This window comes from Tachypleus tridentatus, chromosome 6 (assembly GCF_004210375.1).
Source record: "Tachypleus tridentatus isolate NWPU-2018 chromosome 6, ASM421037v1, whole genome shotgun sequence".
Lineage (NCBI taxonomy): Eukaryota > Metazoa > Arthropoda > Merostomata > Xiphosura > Limulidae > Tachypleus > Tachypleus tridentatus.
This window is the reverse complement of record NC_134830.1, coordinates 112,043,276-112,059,303: the sequence shown is the minus strand read 5'-3', so window position 1 is coordinate 112,059,303 and position 16,028 is coordinate 112,043,276. Positions and strand designations below refer to the sequence as shown.

The following is a 16,028-nucleotide window of genomic DNA, read 5'->3' as shown; positions in this document are numbered from 1 at the left end:
CCACAAAATAGTATTGCAAAATATTTTTAATGGAACATTAAAATGGACAGCTAATCTTATATACAAAATCAAAAGTCCCATAAATCTGTCGATTAGTTTGTAGCAGAAGGATGAACATACAATCCGTCATATTTATATTCGTATATAATTGTAACGCAAGTGCATCGTAATTTATTTTCGATATAAATATATTTGATATTTAACGACAGGTATTTTCAGTTTGTCGTTGTTACGAATATCATAGAATACCTCAAAACGTACTTTGAAAAATAAGGCCTTACATGTCACTATTTGAAAAATATGTTTTTACAGCTATTCAGTCCATAACTGTTATTTATCTTTCCGGATCAAAACAATGCCCTGTTCACTTCCTACGTCTGTTTGTCTATTAACCTGATAACTGTTTGTTAACGTACGAACATAACTATATCTGTTCACTACAGTTAATATTAACTCCAAATGAGATCAAGTTATGTGCTTTAATCGAGACAAAAAAATATATGGTCATCGCTATAACTAATTAACTATCTTATGTTCTTATTCATAAAGAGCACAATGTATTACTTTGCACCTTTCTTATGTTCTTATTCATAAAGAGCACAATGTATTATTTTGTCAGCTGGGAACAGTCGTTCTTAACGGTAATTATTCGACCCGCTCGCTGTCTGTGATAATGACCCCATTATAGTCCTTCCTGAAGTTCTCTGAACAAATACTGGTTGATTACGATTGCAGTCGCTGCTTTCCTGGAAGCAGCAAAAGGAAGAAAGTTCGTGTCTGTGCTTATAGGTAACAGCCGCCCCGACAACACGGCTACCTTGTATTGCACGTACGCTCGTTGAACTGTGCTCCCCAGCTCGTTACGGCGGCCGTAATATCATGAAAAACCGATCTGTGTGGAAAGAGGTCCGCATGAATTACGTTTATCGACAGGCCAAACGGTATAATCGATGAGGTAGACAAACAAAAACGAGAACGAGTGTGGCATCTCGTCCGATATTAGTGGTATTTATCCTAGATAAAAGGTCTATTGTTTAGTGTTACATCATATTTATTTAGAACTATATATACATATACTGTATATACATAAAGATAACAAAATATAACAAGAGTAGTCCTGACTCTGTTGGATAGTGAACTTGTTTTCATCTAGGACATTTATGCCTCAAAAGTCCACTTCCAAGAAACGCTCGGATTAACGGATTTCTTCTCTTCTTTTTTTAATCTGTGAATACTGTATATTTACATACACACACATATCTCTAGGAAGTGCGATTTCAACTTTACTCTGCTTTCAATCACTGGTTCTTCTGTTTTATTATTTATCTGTCGTTGTTCCTTTTTCAGTTGTCCCCAAGTGGCACAGCTAAAATTCTGGTTTCGATACCGGTGGTGGACAGAGCACAGATAACCAATTGTGTAGCTTTGTACTTAATTCCATACAAACAAGCAAACCTTTTTCAGTTTCTGAAAGAAAATGTTGATCGTAATGATTAAACGAGCGTGATTATCAAAGTTAAACAAATATCAGAATTTTTCTTTTCTCCAAACTAGAAAATGTGAGATTTTTGGTAATAGAAAAGTTAAAGATACGACTGTTTAATGTAGATGGTATTACTGTATGTAAATTTATATAAGGGTAAACTGGTTCTAACAGCACTGTTCACTTTGTGCACTTGTTTCGTAATGACTAAATCGAACAAGTGTTTCATTCACATAAGATCTCGGCATGGCCACGTGGTTAAAGCACTCATCTCGTAATCTGGGGGTTACGGATTCGAATTCCCGTCTCACCAAACATGCTTGCCCTTTCAGCCGCAGGAGCGTTATATGTCACATTCAATCCCACTATTCATTGGTAAAACAGTAGCCCAAGGGTTGTCGGTGGTTGGCGATGACTAGCTGCCTTCCCCCTAGTCTTTCACTTCTAAATTAGGGACGGCTAGCGCAGATAGCTCTGGTGTAGCTTTGATCGTAACTCAAAAATACAAACCAATCACATCAAATGCAAATAAACCATCTACTGTTCTTTTTGTGACATGTCGCTCTCACAGCGTTCTGAATTACGACACCTAATAACCCATAAATCTATCTTAAACATCCGGGGTACGCGAAGCGCTGTGGCGGTGTAACTCGCTGAGATAACACAAGTTGTTTCTTGCTGTTATTTCAATCGGTTATATGTTTGTTGCATTTATAGCGGACTCGGCGATCTATGGGTCCGTGAATGAAACGCTTCCGCATCTTAGGAAACCCTAACGACAGATAACTTAGTAGGCCTCGCTCGTACAATTTATGAAAACTGATAAGTTAGAGCAAGCTGTCTTTGGAAAGCCACAAACCCTGTGGGATCGAGGAAATGAAAGAGCGTTGGGCTGATTTCCTAAACCTCCCAGCGGTGTAGTACTTACTATCTCTCCATCTTCTTCGATACGTAAAGCACTGTATCTCTTAGCAGACAACATGCACGAGAACGCATGTAAACAGGAGAAAAGATAAATCAAAATGGAACTGACAGAGACTCAAAGAGGAGTGATACATCTTATTCCACAAACAAAGGACAACTGCACGTTACTGCAAGTTAGGTAATGAGCTTCGTGTACCTTTCTGTTATTTATTGTTTAGCTAAGAAATCGCTTTCGTAGAGTGTTTATTGTGTTAAACATTCAACTATAACTGATCGTATATCGGCTGATGACCTTCTCCGGAGGAACGTTTTGTTTAACGAGCTCTTACTGAAAACTATTTTAACTGTCTGCCTTTTAATTTTTCCGTTATACATACAAATTGTTTTAAATAGTATGTTGATAAAATTCATAAAATATGTCGTGTACTTTATGAAATTCACTATAACCTCTGATAATGGTAATAGATGGAGGTGGTTACACGTGTTAGTTACTAAGAGCTGTAACTGTTGTCTTTATGGACCTGATGTAACGTGTGCAATAAAGCACGAGTGATATCTTCAGCTACTTTTGTTTCCACACTACCTGTATTTCACATCAATCAACAAGAGACGTACATGTGTGATCTATTGACGTTGTGCACAATTGCATCGTTTCTGACATTAATTCCACACACATTTCCCTCAAGCTCGTGAAAACGTAATGGTTGTATTCTCAGCTTTGTTGTTCTGGCCGCTAACATCTTGTTTACGAAATGTTAGTGTTAGCTTTGTTGTTTCGAGTTGTAACACCTTTCATAAAGAAATGTTAGTGTTAGCTTTGCTGAGTTGTGACGCCTTTCATAAAGAAATGTTAGTGTTAGCTTTGTTGTTTCGAGTTGTAACACCTTTCATAAAGAAATGTTAGTGTTAGCTTTGTTGTTTCGAGTTGTAACACCTTTCATAAAGAAATGTTAGTGTTAGCTTTGCTGAGTTCTGACGCCTTTCTTTGCATTGTGTGGCAAGAAAAGCACCATTTACCGTCTTGCACCCGGATTAAATTAGAGTAGCTCAGATATAACACAGTAAAAAACAAAAAAAGGTGAAATTTACAGGGGGTAACTAACATGATATAATAGAGCAAATGTAACACCATGTGGCGCCACACTTCTACACTGTTACTTCGTGGTTGTTAGCAGAGTCTCACTCACTGAGGCGAACTTGAGCTTCTTCTTCAGGTGAAATTTACAGGGGGTAACTAACATGATATAATAGAGCAAATGTAACACCATGTGGCGCCACACTTCTACACTGTTACTTCGTGGTTGTTAGCAGAGTCTCACTCACTGAGGCGAACTTGAGCTTCTTCTTCAGTTACTTCCATGAAATAGAACGTCGTTTACGAACTCTGCGTCTATACTGTGTAAATGGCACGTCTATCGCCACCTGGTGGCAGTTTGTATATCATTATATCCTACATTTAATGAAAGTCATGACCTTGCATTTCAACTTAATTAGCATTGTCATGTCTGAGTTTCAACCCTCTGAATCGAGTGCAAGACTTTATAAACACTGTCTTTTAAACCTGGAGAATAGAGTTTCTCCAACATTCTAGTTAAATTAGTATATCAATTTATAACCACCTTGTACTGTTCCTTTAAAAAACTAAGTTTTTTGCACTATTCTAGATCGAATGGTCTTATTATTTTCCCTACGTTATTTACTTTATCAATAAAAGCAGCTTGCTTTGATCATAGTTTCAAGAATGTATGAGTAAAAAAATAATAATTTCTCAATCACACTTATCCACCTTATCCAACGCCGGCTAGGCCTTTCGAATGATGCCACGTCTCAACAGCTCGGCTGGGATAGGGTAAACACAATAAGTAGTGCTGTAGACGCTGTTTAAATCATCAGTTGCATGATCAACAGATATTTTGTTTTCACCACTATCATGTTCCCAGGCTGAACAGAGAGCGAGGCCTTAGCTAAGTAACGGGTGAATATTTACTGTAAAGTTCTTATCAGTGATATTAATGTAGTTTCCAGTTTGGCCGCCAGTTATGATTTCATTTCTTTAAACCACACACTCAGTGTTTTTAAGCTGTGGCTTTTTTTTTTTTCTCCTCAGGTGTCTTTTGTTATATATCATGAATTTTTATTAATACACACCAACTCATCACACCAAACAAGAAAGTGACACACGCTACCTTATTATTCGGCAGACCTTTACTTTACAAAGCCAATCAGATTATTTAAAATATATGGTGGTAGTTTTCCTCTCTAAAACAGTGTCGCACCCAGTGGCACAGCGGAATGTTTGCGGACTTATAACACTAGAAACTGTGTTTTGATGCCCGTAGTTAGCAGAACTTTGTGCTTAATTTCTAACAAACAAACAAAATCGTGTTAATAACTTATTTTATGGTAAGTAACACCGTGAAAACTAGATTAACAGTTTTTTGTTATCACCCGTATGCATTTGGTACAGCCGAATTAAGCGTGAAAGTGTGTGTGTGCGTGTTTTTTCTTATAGCAAAGTTGCATCAGGCTATCTGCTGAGCCTACTGAGGGGAATCGAACTCTTGATTTTAGCGTTGTAAATCCGTAGACTTACCGCTGTACTAGCGGGAGGGGGTCGTATTAAGCATCATTATTTATGTTAATCGCTTAAGCTAATTTCACGTTACGCTAAACGCTTAATAATTAGGAGAATTTCATAAAATTTAGTGGATTTGTACTCAAATGTTGGAAATGAATAATAATCGTCCACCCGTATGATTCTTTAGAAAACTTGAGCTAGAAACTGCTAATCTAGTTTGTTTGGCTTTAACAATACTTATTGTTTTCAACCTGTAGAGTTTGCTGATCTGAATGATCCATTTTTAATCCGAATGATAAAATAAATAAAAACAGTACACTTTAACTCTTAAGTGAAGTTACAGTAAAATGACTAAACTTTTGTCCAAAACTGAACACATTTATTAAATAACTTTCTATGTGTGGCTTATACTTTGAGAACATTTGATCCTAATTGTAGGTTGTAAAGATGTACCGGTGTAACAAACTTGAGAAAAATTCATGAAAGGTTAATTATGTATTTCTATCAAATACAGTTTCTATACTTTTGGTGCGAAAAAAAGAAAAAATTCAATTAAAATTAAAGATTTTATATCTCACGTAATTCTTAAAGGGTTGTCTTGAAAATTAGTATGTAAAGTAGGTATCCAGTAGTGCACATCCACCTGAAATATATGATAAATTGGGTTACCATAGTCTGAGCTACAGAAAGTGGAAATTCTCTAAACTGTTACTAACTAGGGATAGTGGCGATGCGATAGTATCATTTGGTCGTTTTGGGGTTCGTTCAAAGCTACCCGAGAGCTATCTGCGATATCCATAATGATGCAGTGAAATGCAGTGAAAGCAGCTAGTCATCGCCATCCACTGTCAACTCTTGGACTACTCTTTTACTAACGAATGGTGGGATTGACATTCACAATATAATCTTCCCATGGCTGAAAGAATGAGCATGTATGATGGGACGAAGATACGAACCCGCGACCCTCATATTGTGAATTAAGCCCTCTAACCACATGGTCATGTTGAGCCTTATTATGCTAGGAGTATCGTATCATAAAGGCGTCATACAATTGTATCGATATATCGTCCGATATGATGCAATTTATGTGTCTTCACGAAATCTGGCAAGCTTTCAGTAAACATTAAAAGTTTTTTGTAAAGAAACAAGTCATGATTTTTGATAAAGTATTTTTGCTGAAAATTAATATTTTAATATATGGAGTCAAAATAGACATTACTACGAATGTAAATCGGTTTCCTTTTTAAGATTTAAACAACTTTTCTCTATCTAAATGTTAAAAAATTTCTTTTGTATAATCTCTAAAACCACCGAAATAAATTTCCAATTTTTTCGATAAATTTTCATATTTTATCTGCTATATTCACTACCATAATTTTATAGTAGTCGGTCAGTTTGACCTGCCTCATAACCACCATAAAAATACAAATAATCCTTTTTTCTAGACTTAATTCCAATTGTTGCAGAAAACTACATTTGCTTACACAAAATAACTTAACATTATACATCTGTTTCTAATTAACTTGTATTGCCGAGACTGTCAAACTTTGCAACAAACTGTTGGTAAAATTTTGTATCTAGATGCACGTATCATATCAACTACTATTGTATCGTACCAACCTTATTAAAAACACACAGTGTGATCTGCAAGTTGTTTTTGTCGCACGACACACTACCGTGTGTCTTCACATGAATTAAATTAATTAAAGTTTTTACGTATTACAATTTCAAATAGTCTGAAACTGAGTTAAATTATAATTTAGATTTAGTAGTTAAATAAAAGTCGATATGTATCCAATTTACGATACTTTCCAACAAGACTGATACACATAGTTTCTTTTAAACACAAATATATTTTAATATAGAAAAAATGATATAATTTACAATAATGGTTATTAAAATAATAATCTATATACAAAAGTTTTAAACTTACAAACAATATGGAGTCTTTCAGCTGGTCTGGAACTTCCTCGATATCTTATCGAAGGTTCACGATCAGTGAGTTAATTTCGAGTTGATGTAGGTACAATTCACTTAACAGCTAGTTCCGCGTTCTTCATTATTCAGTAAACGTCGAGTTTTCTACCGCTGAAGTTATATAATGTTTTCATAAAAACACTAATGTCTGGTGTGAATCCGCTGAAGTTAAATGCCTTTTAATGTTCGAAATTTATAAACATTCCTGGTCAAATATCTGAAGTTCCCGATTAATAAGTGTTAATCAAAGTTATAGCTTTCGAGGTTTATAGTATACATACCAACCGTACTAAACCAATAATGTATACTGTCTTTGCGTTATATTTATAGGTGTAAGGACAGTTTCTCAAAACTTTAATTTAGGTAACAATATAGACGATACATTGTTTACGTAACATATATTGTTGATTCTTACACTCGAGAATTTTCTACAACTTTAGTGAATAGGCGGGAATTTCGCAGTACAGATTTAAGAGTATAAGTTACATACATTTCTTTTTACATATATTTAACTTAAATAAACATCGATATTAAAATAGATATATGATAGTAGATCGATCGCAAGTTATTGATGACTCTTGTTGTATATGGCTAAAAAAATACAACGAGAATTAAACCTTTTATTCAAAAGGTAATATTCTAATGTTTTTACTAATTTTAGGTACTATTATATTTTTTATACTCTTTTACTGTTTTTCTTTCTAGTTCTGACCATCGGATCTCCGCCAGACCACTCGGAGATTGAGGAAACAAACAACAGCCATGCCGATTCTGATCATCTCGTCGATCACGAGATCGAACGAGAACGAGATTCTTGCCTTGAACGGAAACCAAATGGGCTACTGAACGAGTGTGCTATCTCCTACAACACTGGAGCTCTGACCGACAATTATTTAACCAACGAATTGCCTGGAACCCACAGTACTGTCTCTGGTTCAACCACATGCTCTACGAACAACAAAGACAGTAAAATAAGTGGGAACGAGTGCAGTCCGAACAGCGCTATTAATTATAGTTCCCAGAACCAACAGAATGATGAGAATACACCAGGAGCTAAGAGACGTGGTCCTCGAACCACCATCAAAGCTAAGCAGTTAGAGACGTTAAAGGCTGCTTTTGCGGCGACTCCTAAACCCACACGCCACATCCGGGAACAACTGGCTCAGGAAACTGGCCTGAACATGCGTGTGATACAGGTAATAAACAAAAACAAAATCTAATTCAAAAAGTGCTCTGCTGTTTGCTTTGTCCCATTTCGTACCAGACTACTTTAATGTATACAACTTTAGTCGTTATCTCTTCATATAATGGATTAAAAAGGGGTGCACCAAACAGTCAGATACAATGAGTCAGTATGTGTTTTAAGGTTAAATTTTACTTAAAATAAGGGTGTCTGTTTGTAAAATTGGAGTGGGTGCATGAACGTGAGTGCCCAAGTAATTTTAGTAAAATTATTTAAAATGTCTGGACGAAATTAGAAGACATTTGGGTATTAAAAAGTTTTTGGTCGGGAGATAATATGTCGGTCACAGGTCGTGATATATCGAATACTTTGAGATACAAGTATTTATTTCTAAATAAAATAAGATAGAAATATATTAAACTGATGTATGCAAGATATAAAAGTTCACGTCTTTAGGTTGAAACTTACAAATAAATGAGACTTAACAATTAACAGAATTTTGAATAAACAGTTCACACACGATTGTCTATTGGCCAAAGATAAAAGGAAGTACATTCATGGAGATTTCTTATCTTGACCTTTGATCTACGACCACGAAAGGCTACATCCTTGAAAAGCAATAGCAGCGTCATTCATCAACATTCTATTCTGAATATCCCATTAGACTAATTGAGATTATTCTAAGTGTTTCAAAATGATCAGATCCTACGTAGTAAGCGTATCTGATAATAGCTTTGGCTCTGAGTGTTTATATTGTTGTTGTTTCTTTTTATCAAGTACAACCTTTAAGCTTCTAGCTCCTTTATTTGCCGATCTGAGATCTATTTTAGCCGCGGCTATTAAGGATTCCCTCTTCTTTTAATGAGAGAAAGAGTGAGTGAAGTGACGAGATATAATACATAGGTACACATTAAATTGTTATGCGAGTTGTAGTAATTACTTAATATTCTCATTATTACAAAATACATTAAAACATTAAAGCGCTTAAGTTTACTTTAGCGACTCTACCTTAATTGCTCGCCCTCTCAAGAGATCATTTGTACCACCTCCAAGGGACCCCACCTTTTGGGTAACGCTGGCTTAGGTCATCTTCAATAATAGGAAACTATTACATTACGTGTTCTATGGACATTACTCTCCTTACAGTTATCTTATACAACTTTGGTTCCACGTGTTATATATAGTATGTGCATTTTCATCTACATAGTTCACAACATCCACTTTTTATTCTTAGAAACTCACTGTAACACATAACCTATTCTCACAATAAACTCTACCTCAAGTTTAAAGAGATGCAAATAGCACCACACGTTTGTTCCAACATACCGTTTGTAGTACAGAAAAAACACACGATATACATTAGAAATAATGGAAAAAATACACGAATACGTATTGGAAAGAACAAACACAAAACTAAAGGCATTCAGCGTCGGACAGTCTTTTTTCTTCCCGACCGTATAAGGAAAAAACGTTCAGCGGTAAATTTAGAAGATAAATAGCAGCAAAAATAAGATATGTGGAAATGTGGGTAACACGAAATTATTGCGCGAGAAGAGTAAGAAGAACAAAAGAAAAGAATGTGTTTTTGTAACTTCTATAGAAAGAGACAATTCGGGACTGAAGATAAATAGTTTGTTTTTCAAATTTCGCGCAAAGCTACACGATGTCTGCGCTAACCGTCCCTATATTAGCTGTGTAAGACTAGAGGGTTAGCACCTAGTCATCACCACCCACCGCCAACTCTTGGGCTTCTCTTTTACCAACGATTAATGGGATTGACTGTCACGTTATAACGCTCGAATGACTGAAAAGGCGAGCATGTTAGGTGTGATGGGGATTCGAGTCCTCAGATTATGAGCCGAGCGCCCAAACAACCAGACCGTGCTGGACCTAAGATAAATAGTATGAGGACAATATTTATGAGTACAGTTCTGAATGGAAAAAGACATTTATAGTGAGGACTCGCTTTGTTGACGTTCTATTTGAATGACTGTATTTTATTTTTGCTTAATAAAATAGAGAAACATTTACAATACTGGCTTGTGTGTGTATTTAGGGCTTTGAGTCACGGAAATTACCATATCTTGTTTACAAGGAAAATTTACAAATCGAGACAGTACAAGATGCAAGAAGAAAATTTATTACGAGAAATTCTGTAAAACAAGACAATTAGGACGGAAGATGTTTGTATGTTTGAAGTTAAGCACAAAGCTACACAATGAGCTATGGGTATCGAAACCCGGTTTCTAGCGTTGCAAGTTCACAGACTTACCGCTGTGCCGCTAGGGGCGATGGAAGAAGAAAAATAATTACAAAGAAAGTTCGTTTCGAGGACAACTTGGAACTAGGATTGATACTGACAATGTTTAATTTTATTACAATTGCTTGTATGTTTCCGTTTTGTATTGTTTTACATAATAACACCCGCAAAATAATTGTGTGTCTGTTCAGAGCTTGGAGTTTTCCCGTGTTTACATTTCAATAAAACTGCTATCTACAAACCCAGTGTTGAACATATAGTTTGTTGACGAAGTAAATATATAAGACTTGTCAGGTTCGTTTTAACGAACACAGTTATATATCCACTCTGTCGACACTCTACAGCTTGCCTATTCCCACGCTCGTGCAGTGACGGTGCTTGCGGTAATTTGTGACCACACAACTCAAAAAGTGTGCGTTGAAGTAGGGGTGGATGATGGTGTAGAACCGCTCTTTAATTCAGGTGCTGAATTACTGCCTTGTGTCCGAAGTATAAATGAAAGTTAGTTTCCAGTTGTTATTAAAATTGATAGTAAAGGTGGTGTTGCGGGTCTCTAAACTTCTGTTTAAAAAATAAAAGTGGGTTCTTCTCGTACCACCGAAGAATTCGTGTATCAAAAGCGAGTCGTAAAGTCCAAGCATAAATATAAAATTGCGCGTTTTTTTTATATTAAAGAAAAGACTCCTATAATTTCTAAGGTAACAAATGTTTTCCAAATCTGTTTTTTAATTGGTAAAACAGGAGCTTCGTGGTTAGGATACATTTTTTTTTCACTCGGCGCCTACTATTATTTAGGTTTGTAACAATTCAAGACTGTTACATTTATAAATTCGCTTTCAAAGTTCCAAAAGAAATCGGCCGCTGAGAAGCGTGTATTATATCACTGAGAAGCATTCTTTGAAAATCGCATAGTACATTCCGTTTCAGTGCACCAGAAACCTAAAAGAAAACTTGTAATCCCCACCTCATTTTCAGGTCAACGAAACGTTGTGAAGATGTATAGTGATTAAAACTAAAAGTACCATAGTGAATTAAAGTTGTACAGTTAGGTTAAAATCAACAAAACATATTTGATTAAAGCTGTACAATTATATTAAAATCAGCAACACATAGTGGATTAAAGCTGTACAGTTAAATTAAAATTAGCAACACATAATGGATTAGAGCTGTAAAATTAGATTAAAATCAACAATACATAATGGATTAAAGCTGTACAATTAGATTAAAATCAACAATATTTACTGGATTAAAGCTGTACAGTTAGATTAAAATCAGCAACATATAATGGATTAGAGCTGCAAAATTAGACTAAAATCAACAATACCTAGTGGATTAAAGCTGTACAATTACATATATGTCGGTAGGTGTTGTTTTTTTCTCATCAACCCCATTAAAATACATTATTCTGTATTTTTTCTGCTATTTTACTTAATACTCTCAATTTTGCGCAGATATTTAACTAAAAAAATATCATGATGATTGTTAAAAAGTTCTTCAACATTTTTCTAGACGTCGCCACAGTAATCGGAACATTTTGTCACTGAAATGGTCTAACCAACTCCATTCCAATTATTTTAAACGACTGTATCGTTAACTTCAAAAACGTATTCAATACAGAAGAGCCTGCGTGTAATAACTTTGTCACTATATCAACTTCCCGCTCATTCTTCTGTCAAATACTGATCCTTAAAAGAGAAATAAAAAGAGAAAACCATGTTTGTGTTTGTATCATTGAATGCTAGCAGTTCTTGGTGATGTTATTAGTTATTAAAGCTACTCGACGTAAAGAAATAAAAGAAGAAGGTACATACTATTTCTGTGTACAACTGAATTACCTTTAGGCCGAGGATAAGCTAAGAAAGGATGGTTAGGGCGCTCGACCTGCAACCTGAGGGTCGCGGGTTCGAACTCCCGTCACACCAAATATACTCGCCCTTTCAGCTGTGAGGGTGTTATAAAGTTATGGTTAATACAACTATTCGTTGATAAAAGAGTAGCCTAAGAGTTGACGGTAAGCGATTATGACTAGATGCTTTCCATATAGTTTATAACTGTTAAATTGTAGACGACTAGCACAGATAACCCTCGTGTAGCTTTTTGCGAAGTTCAAAACACACCAAACATAAAGTTAAATGAAAACTGTTTTAACAAACTCTCAAAATACAAGGCATATTTCATGAAGAAGTTAAGGACATCAAATGTATAAGCCAATCATAGGAAGATCATGTCATAGTTCCAGCAAATGACTATAAGTCCGTTCTACACAAGCATACTGGTCAGTTATCTGGTTGTCACTCTTAGCACTCTCCATTCATTAGTTGTTTCGCAGTATATTTACTACCTTAAAATCCGGCGTTCGATTTCCCACGATGTACAAAGCACTGACAGCCCATTGTGTAGCTTTGAGCTAGAAAACACAATGAATCAGCTTTAGCACCAGCTCATAACACTTCTCGGTTCTACTTTTTATCTTCTAAGTTTCGGACTGTAGCAGAAACTTGATAGGAGAGAAGAGCATGTTTACAGATGCGCTTAATGTGTGGTGAGTTTAAAGAGATTGGTGGCCTTCAGTAGAGTCTAATAAATTAGATGACACTCACCTATGCCTAAAGTTTGAATACACCATACAAACATATATGTATGTATATATGATTCACGAGTGTAGCTCAAATGTTAACCGTTTTTTTAATTATAAACGATAAGATCAAATCCGCTATTATACCTATTTCTCTTACAGCTTCAAACGGTTTACCTTTTTTCTTAATAGCTTACATTTTCTGATTAAATATTTTACATTAAGAGTAGAAATATAATGCAGACAATACATTATAGATCAAACTAAGTATCTTACTCGAGGTTTTAATTACTTCAGTCAATCAAGGAATTTGTTTATCGAGTAATAAGGATTAATGAGGTAAGTTATATCTCTCTTAAAACCTAAAACAAGATTGTAACGAGCGTTTGAAAACCATCGGCAATTTGTTGCTAAGTGTCAATGGGATTGTTCTTTGGTTCTTCGAATGAAGGAAGTTAAAGTACATTCCTAAGTTTTTAATTTTCAATTAATTTATATCACAGCAACAACAAAAATCAAGTCCTAAGTATGTGTGCAGAACAGAGCTTTTCCACTTACGTGTAAAGTCATCAACCAACATTAATCGACGCACAGACGAGCTAGAACGACACCCTCTCTATATATGTACAAGTTCTACACGTGAGTTTATGCATATATAAGCAGAAAACGTCCAGTTCGAGAACTCTTTGTTTTAGTTACTTCCAAGCCAATTCTATCATTGACATTCAACATATATTTGCCCGAATGTAGAACTATAACTCCGACCTCGTATCAGTTTTATTAGGTCTTTTTACGATTTATTCTCATAGGTTAAATTCTTGTTTTAAAACTTCTAAAGGTGAATAACGTCTCAATAAAACTAAGAAACCGACTGTTAGTTGTCATGAAATTATAGTTTTCAGGTAAATACTAACTTCTTATAAATGCATTTCTTTCATTTCTTTTCTAAACGAACTGTTAAAAGTATTTTTTACTACGATCTCCGTATCCCGAGAACAGCTAACCCTAATTGTTTAACCAGTTACGTCGTCATTTCTCTTAACAATAAGTTACAATCTTCTACTACACGTTGTTGTAGAAAGTAGCAGTAAATACACGTTTTTGCCTAGCTGCTCTTGTGAAGTGCGATAGAGATGAATGTTACAAAAACTTAAGCTAATAGCTATTAGGAAATATTACTGGCACTCATAACAGCCTTCCGTGTAGCAAGTGGTTGTGATTTGCGTGTTACAGTCGTGAAATAATTTTAGTCCACAGCGTGAAGCCTGCGATAGAAGAAGGCCAGATTTCCACGAGCATTATACAGTTCCGAGTAAGGCGGGGTAGAAAACTTGTCATCGAATATAGACTGACAACTAAAAAGAACGGTAGGCCAAGTAGAAGCTATGGTGAAGCCTTCTCTACGTGAGGGGATCTGATGAAATATGACTGCCGGGTTGCACGCGTAAACTGGCCGATGGCTGAGCTACCCCGAAGCTCTAAACACCGTAGAAGTGAAGGTTTGTGCTGGTTGGCCCCCTACTTGTTGCCTATTAAGGTCAGGCTGTTCGGTGGACTCCAACACGAAGTTCGTTCTCCCACCACCCGAGGTTTGTTCTAATGCTGGCGGTTGTGCTTTGTTATAAATGAATTAGTTACACATACACGTGAGAAGTATACTGCCTGTGTAAAGAGATATATATTAAGTAACGGCGGAAACTAACTATAACCAAAAGAAAAATCTACAAAATATTCACTATTTTGACTTTGTAATCTTTCCAAATGCCACGTTTAAGTTTCGTCTTGCAAACATTCAGTTATCTTAGTCTTGGTCGTCTTTAGACCTAAACTGAATACTTAGGAATGTTTATAACTCGGTAGAAATATGTACATAATATAGTAATGCTTATGATGAAGAAACATCACGATAGAACCTATGATAATTGACAACATCCTTATTTTTCAGTTCATTATATACCTCTGTTTATAGATTAAAGAACTGATTGAATAAAATTTTAGAGAAAGAGAAAGTGATCTGTAGTGTAGAAACGTTTTTTACCATTTAGAAAATGCTTAGACGATGTATATATATATATATACATTTATATATGAATATAGTCATTTTTCGTGATTACCACTATCTTAGTGGCTCCATCTAGTAATACTATAAAAATACAAAATAATTTTTAATTTTGAAGTTTCTGGGCATATTTTCGGTTGAATAGATGTCATCATCAGAACATATTTTAACGTCAATTTTATATTTTTAAAGTCATGAATATGTAGTAAGTATATATTTGACGTAATTAATTCAGAGGTATCGTCACTGTAAACCAAATAAAACATTACTGTGTTTATTGCTCTCTAATTTTTTATCCCTACACCGTTTTAGTCTTTTTAATCAATTATGTTGAACACGTGCTAGCACCATTTATATATAAATACATATTTTTATTATACTTTACACGCTATTTGAGTAAAACAGTATTTTAATCGATTATGCGTCTTAGATTATATATTTAAACAAGTGGTTCGACAAGTCACATATAGACAATGTTCTATAAACAGAAGTGCTTATTTCATGCGTTCTCTCTTTTTACCAAAACAAATTATGTTATGATAAATATTGCTTGAATTACCAGAAATGTTAATATTTTGTCTTAAACCTTTCTTCTTTTTTTTTTTTTTTGTAAGTGACTATGTATGTAATTCGTTAATGTTTGCTGCTAAGCCTGTTTTGTTTTGTTTTGGGCATTCGAAATGCAATGCCCAATGCAACATCCTATGAAGCCTTTATAAGTGACTTACTGTTTTCGTATTAATAATAGTTTAAATGTAAGAGCTCAATAAATATTCGTGTTGCAGTACTTTTATTGAAGGTGTGTTACCCCCTCACCTGATTTCGTAGATGAGTAGAGAACTTGGACGATGAGATCCAACATGGCTTCTTGAACTGTGAATGATAACAGAATAAACGTTTCTTTAGTTTTATTTTTTTTCATGAGGGGGCAATTTATATTCAACATTTGTATATGTTATTTGCAGATCACATTTTTGAAATAAACCAAA

The 16,028-nt window shown here is 35.1% G+C and overlaps 1 protein-coding gene across 3 annotated transcripts in view; it reads left to right on the top strand.

Moving 5' to 3' along the window:
- The window catches only part of LOC143253317 (LIM/homeobox protein Lhx5-like), a 101,900-nt gene that overhangs the window by 39,717 nt on the left and 46,155 nt on the right, over positions 1–16,028 (top strand). For all 3 annotated transcript variants that reach the window (XM_076506992.1, XM_076506994.1, XM_076506993.1), the window contains exon 3: positions 7,668–8,158. In XM_076506992.1, the coding sequence (XP_076363107.1) occupies positions 7,668–8,158 (491 nt within the window). The remainder of the gene's footprint in view (positions 1–7,667; positions 8,159–16,028) is intronic.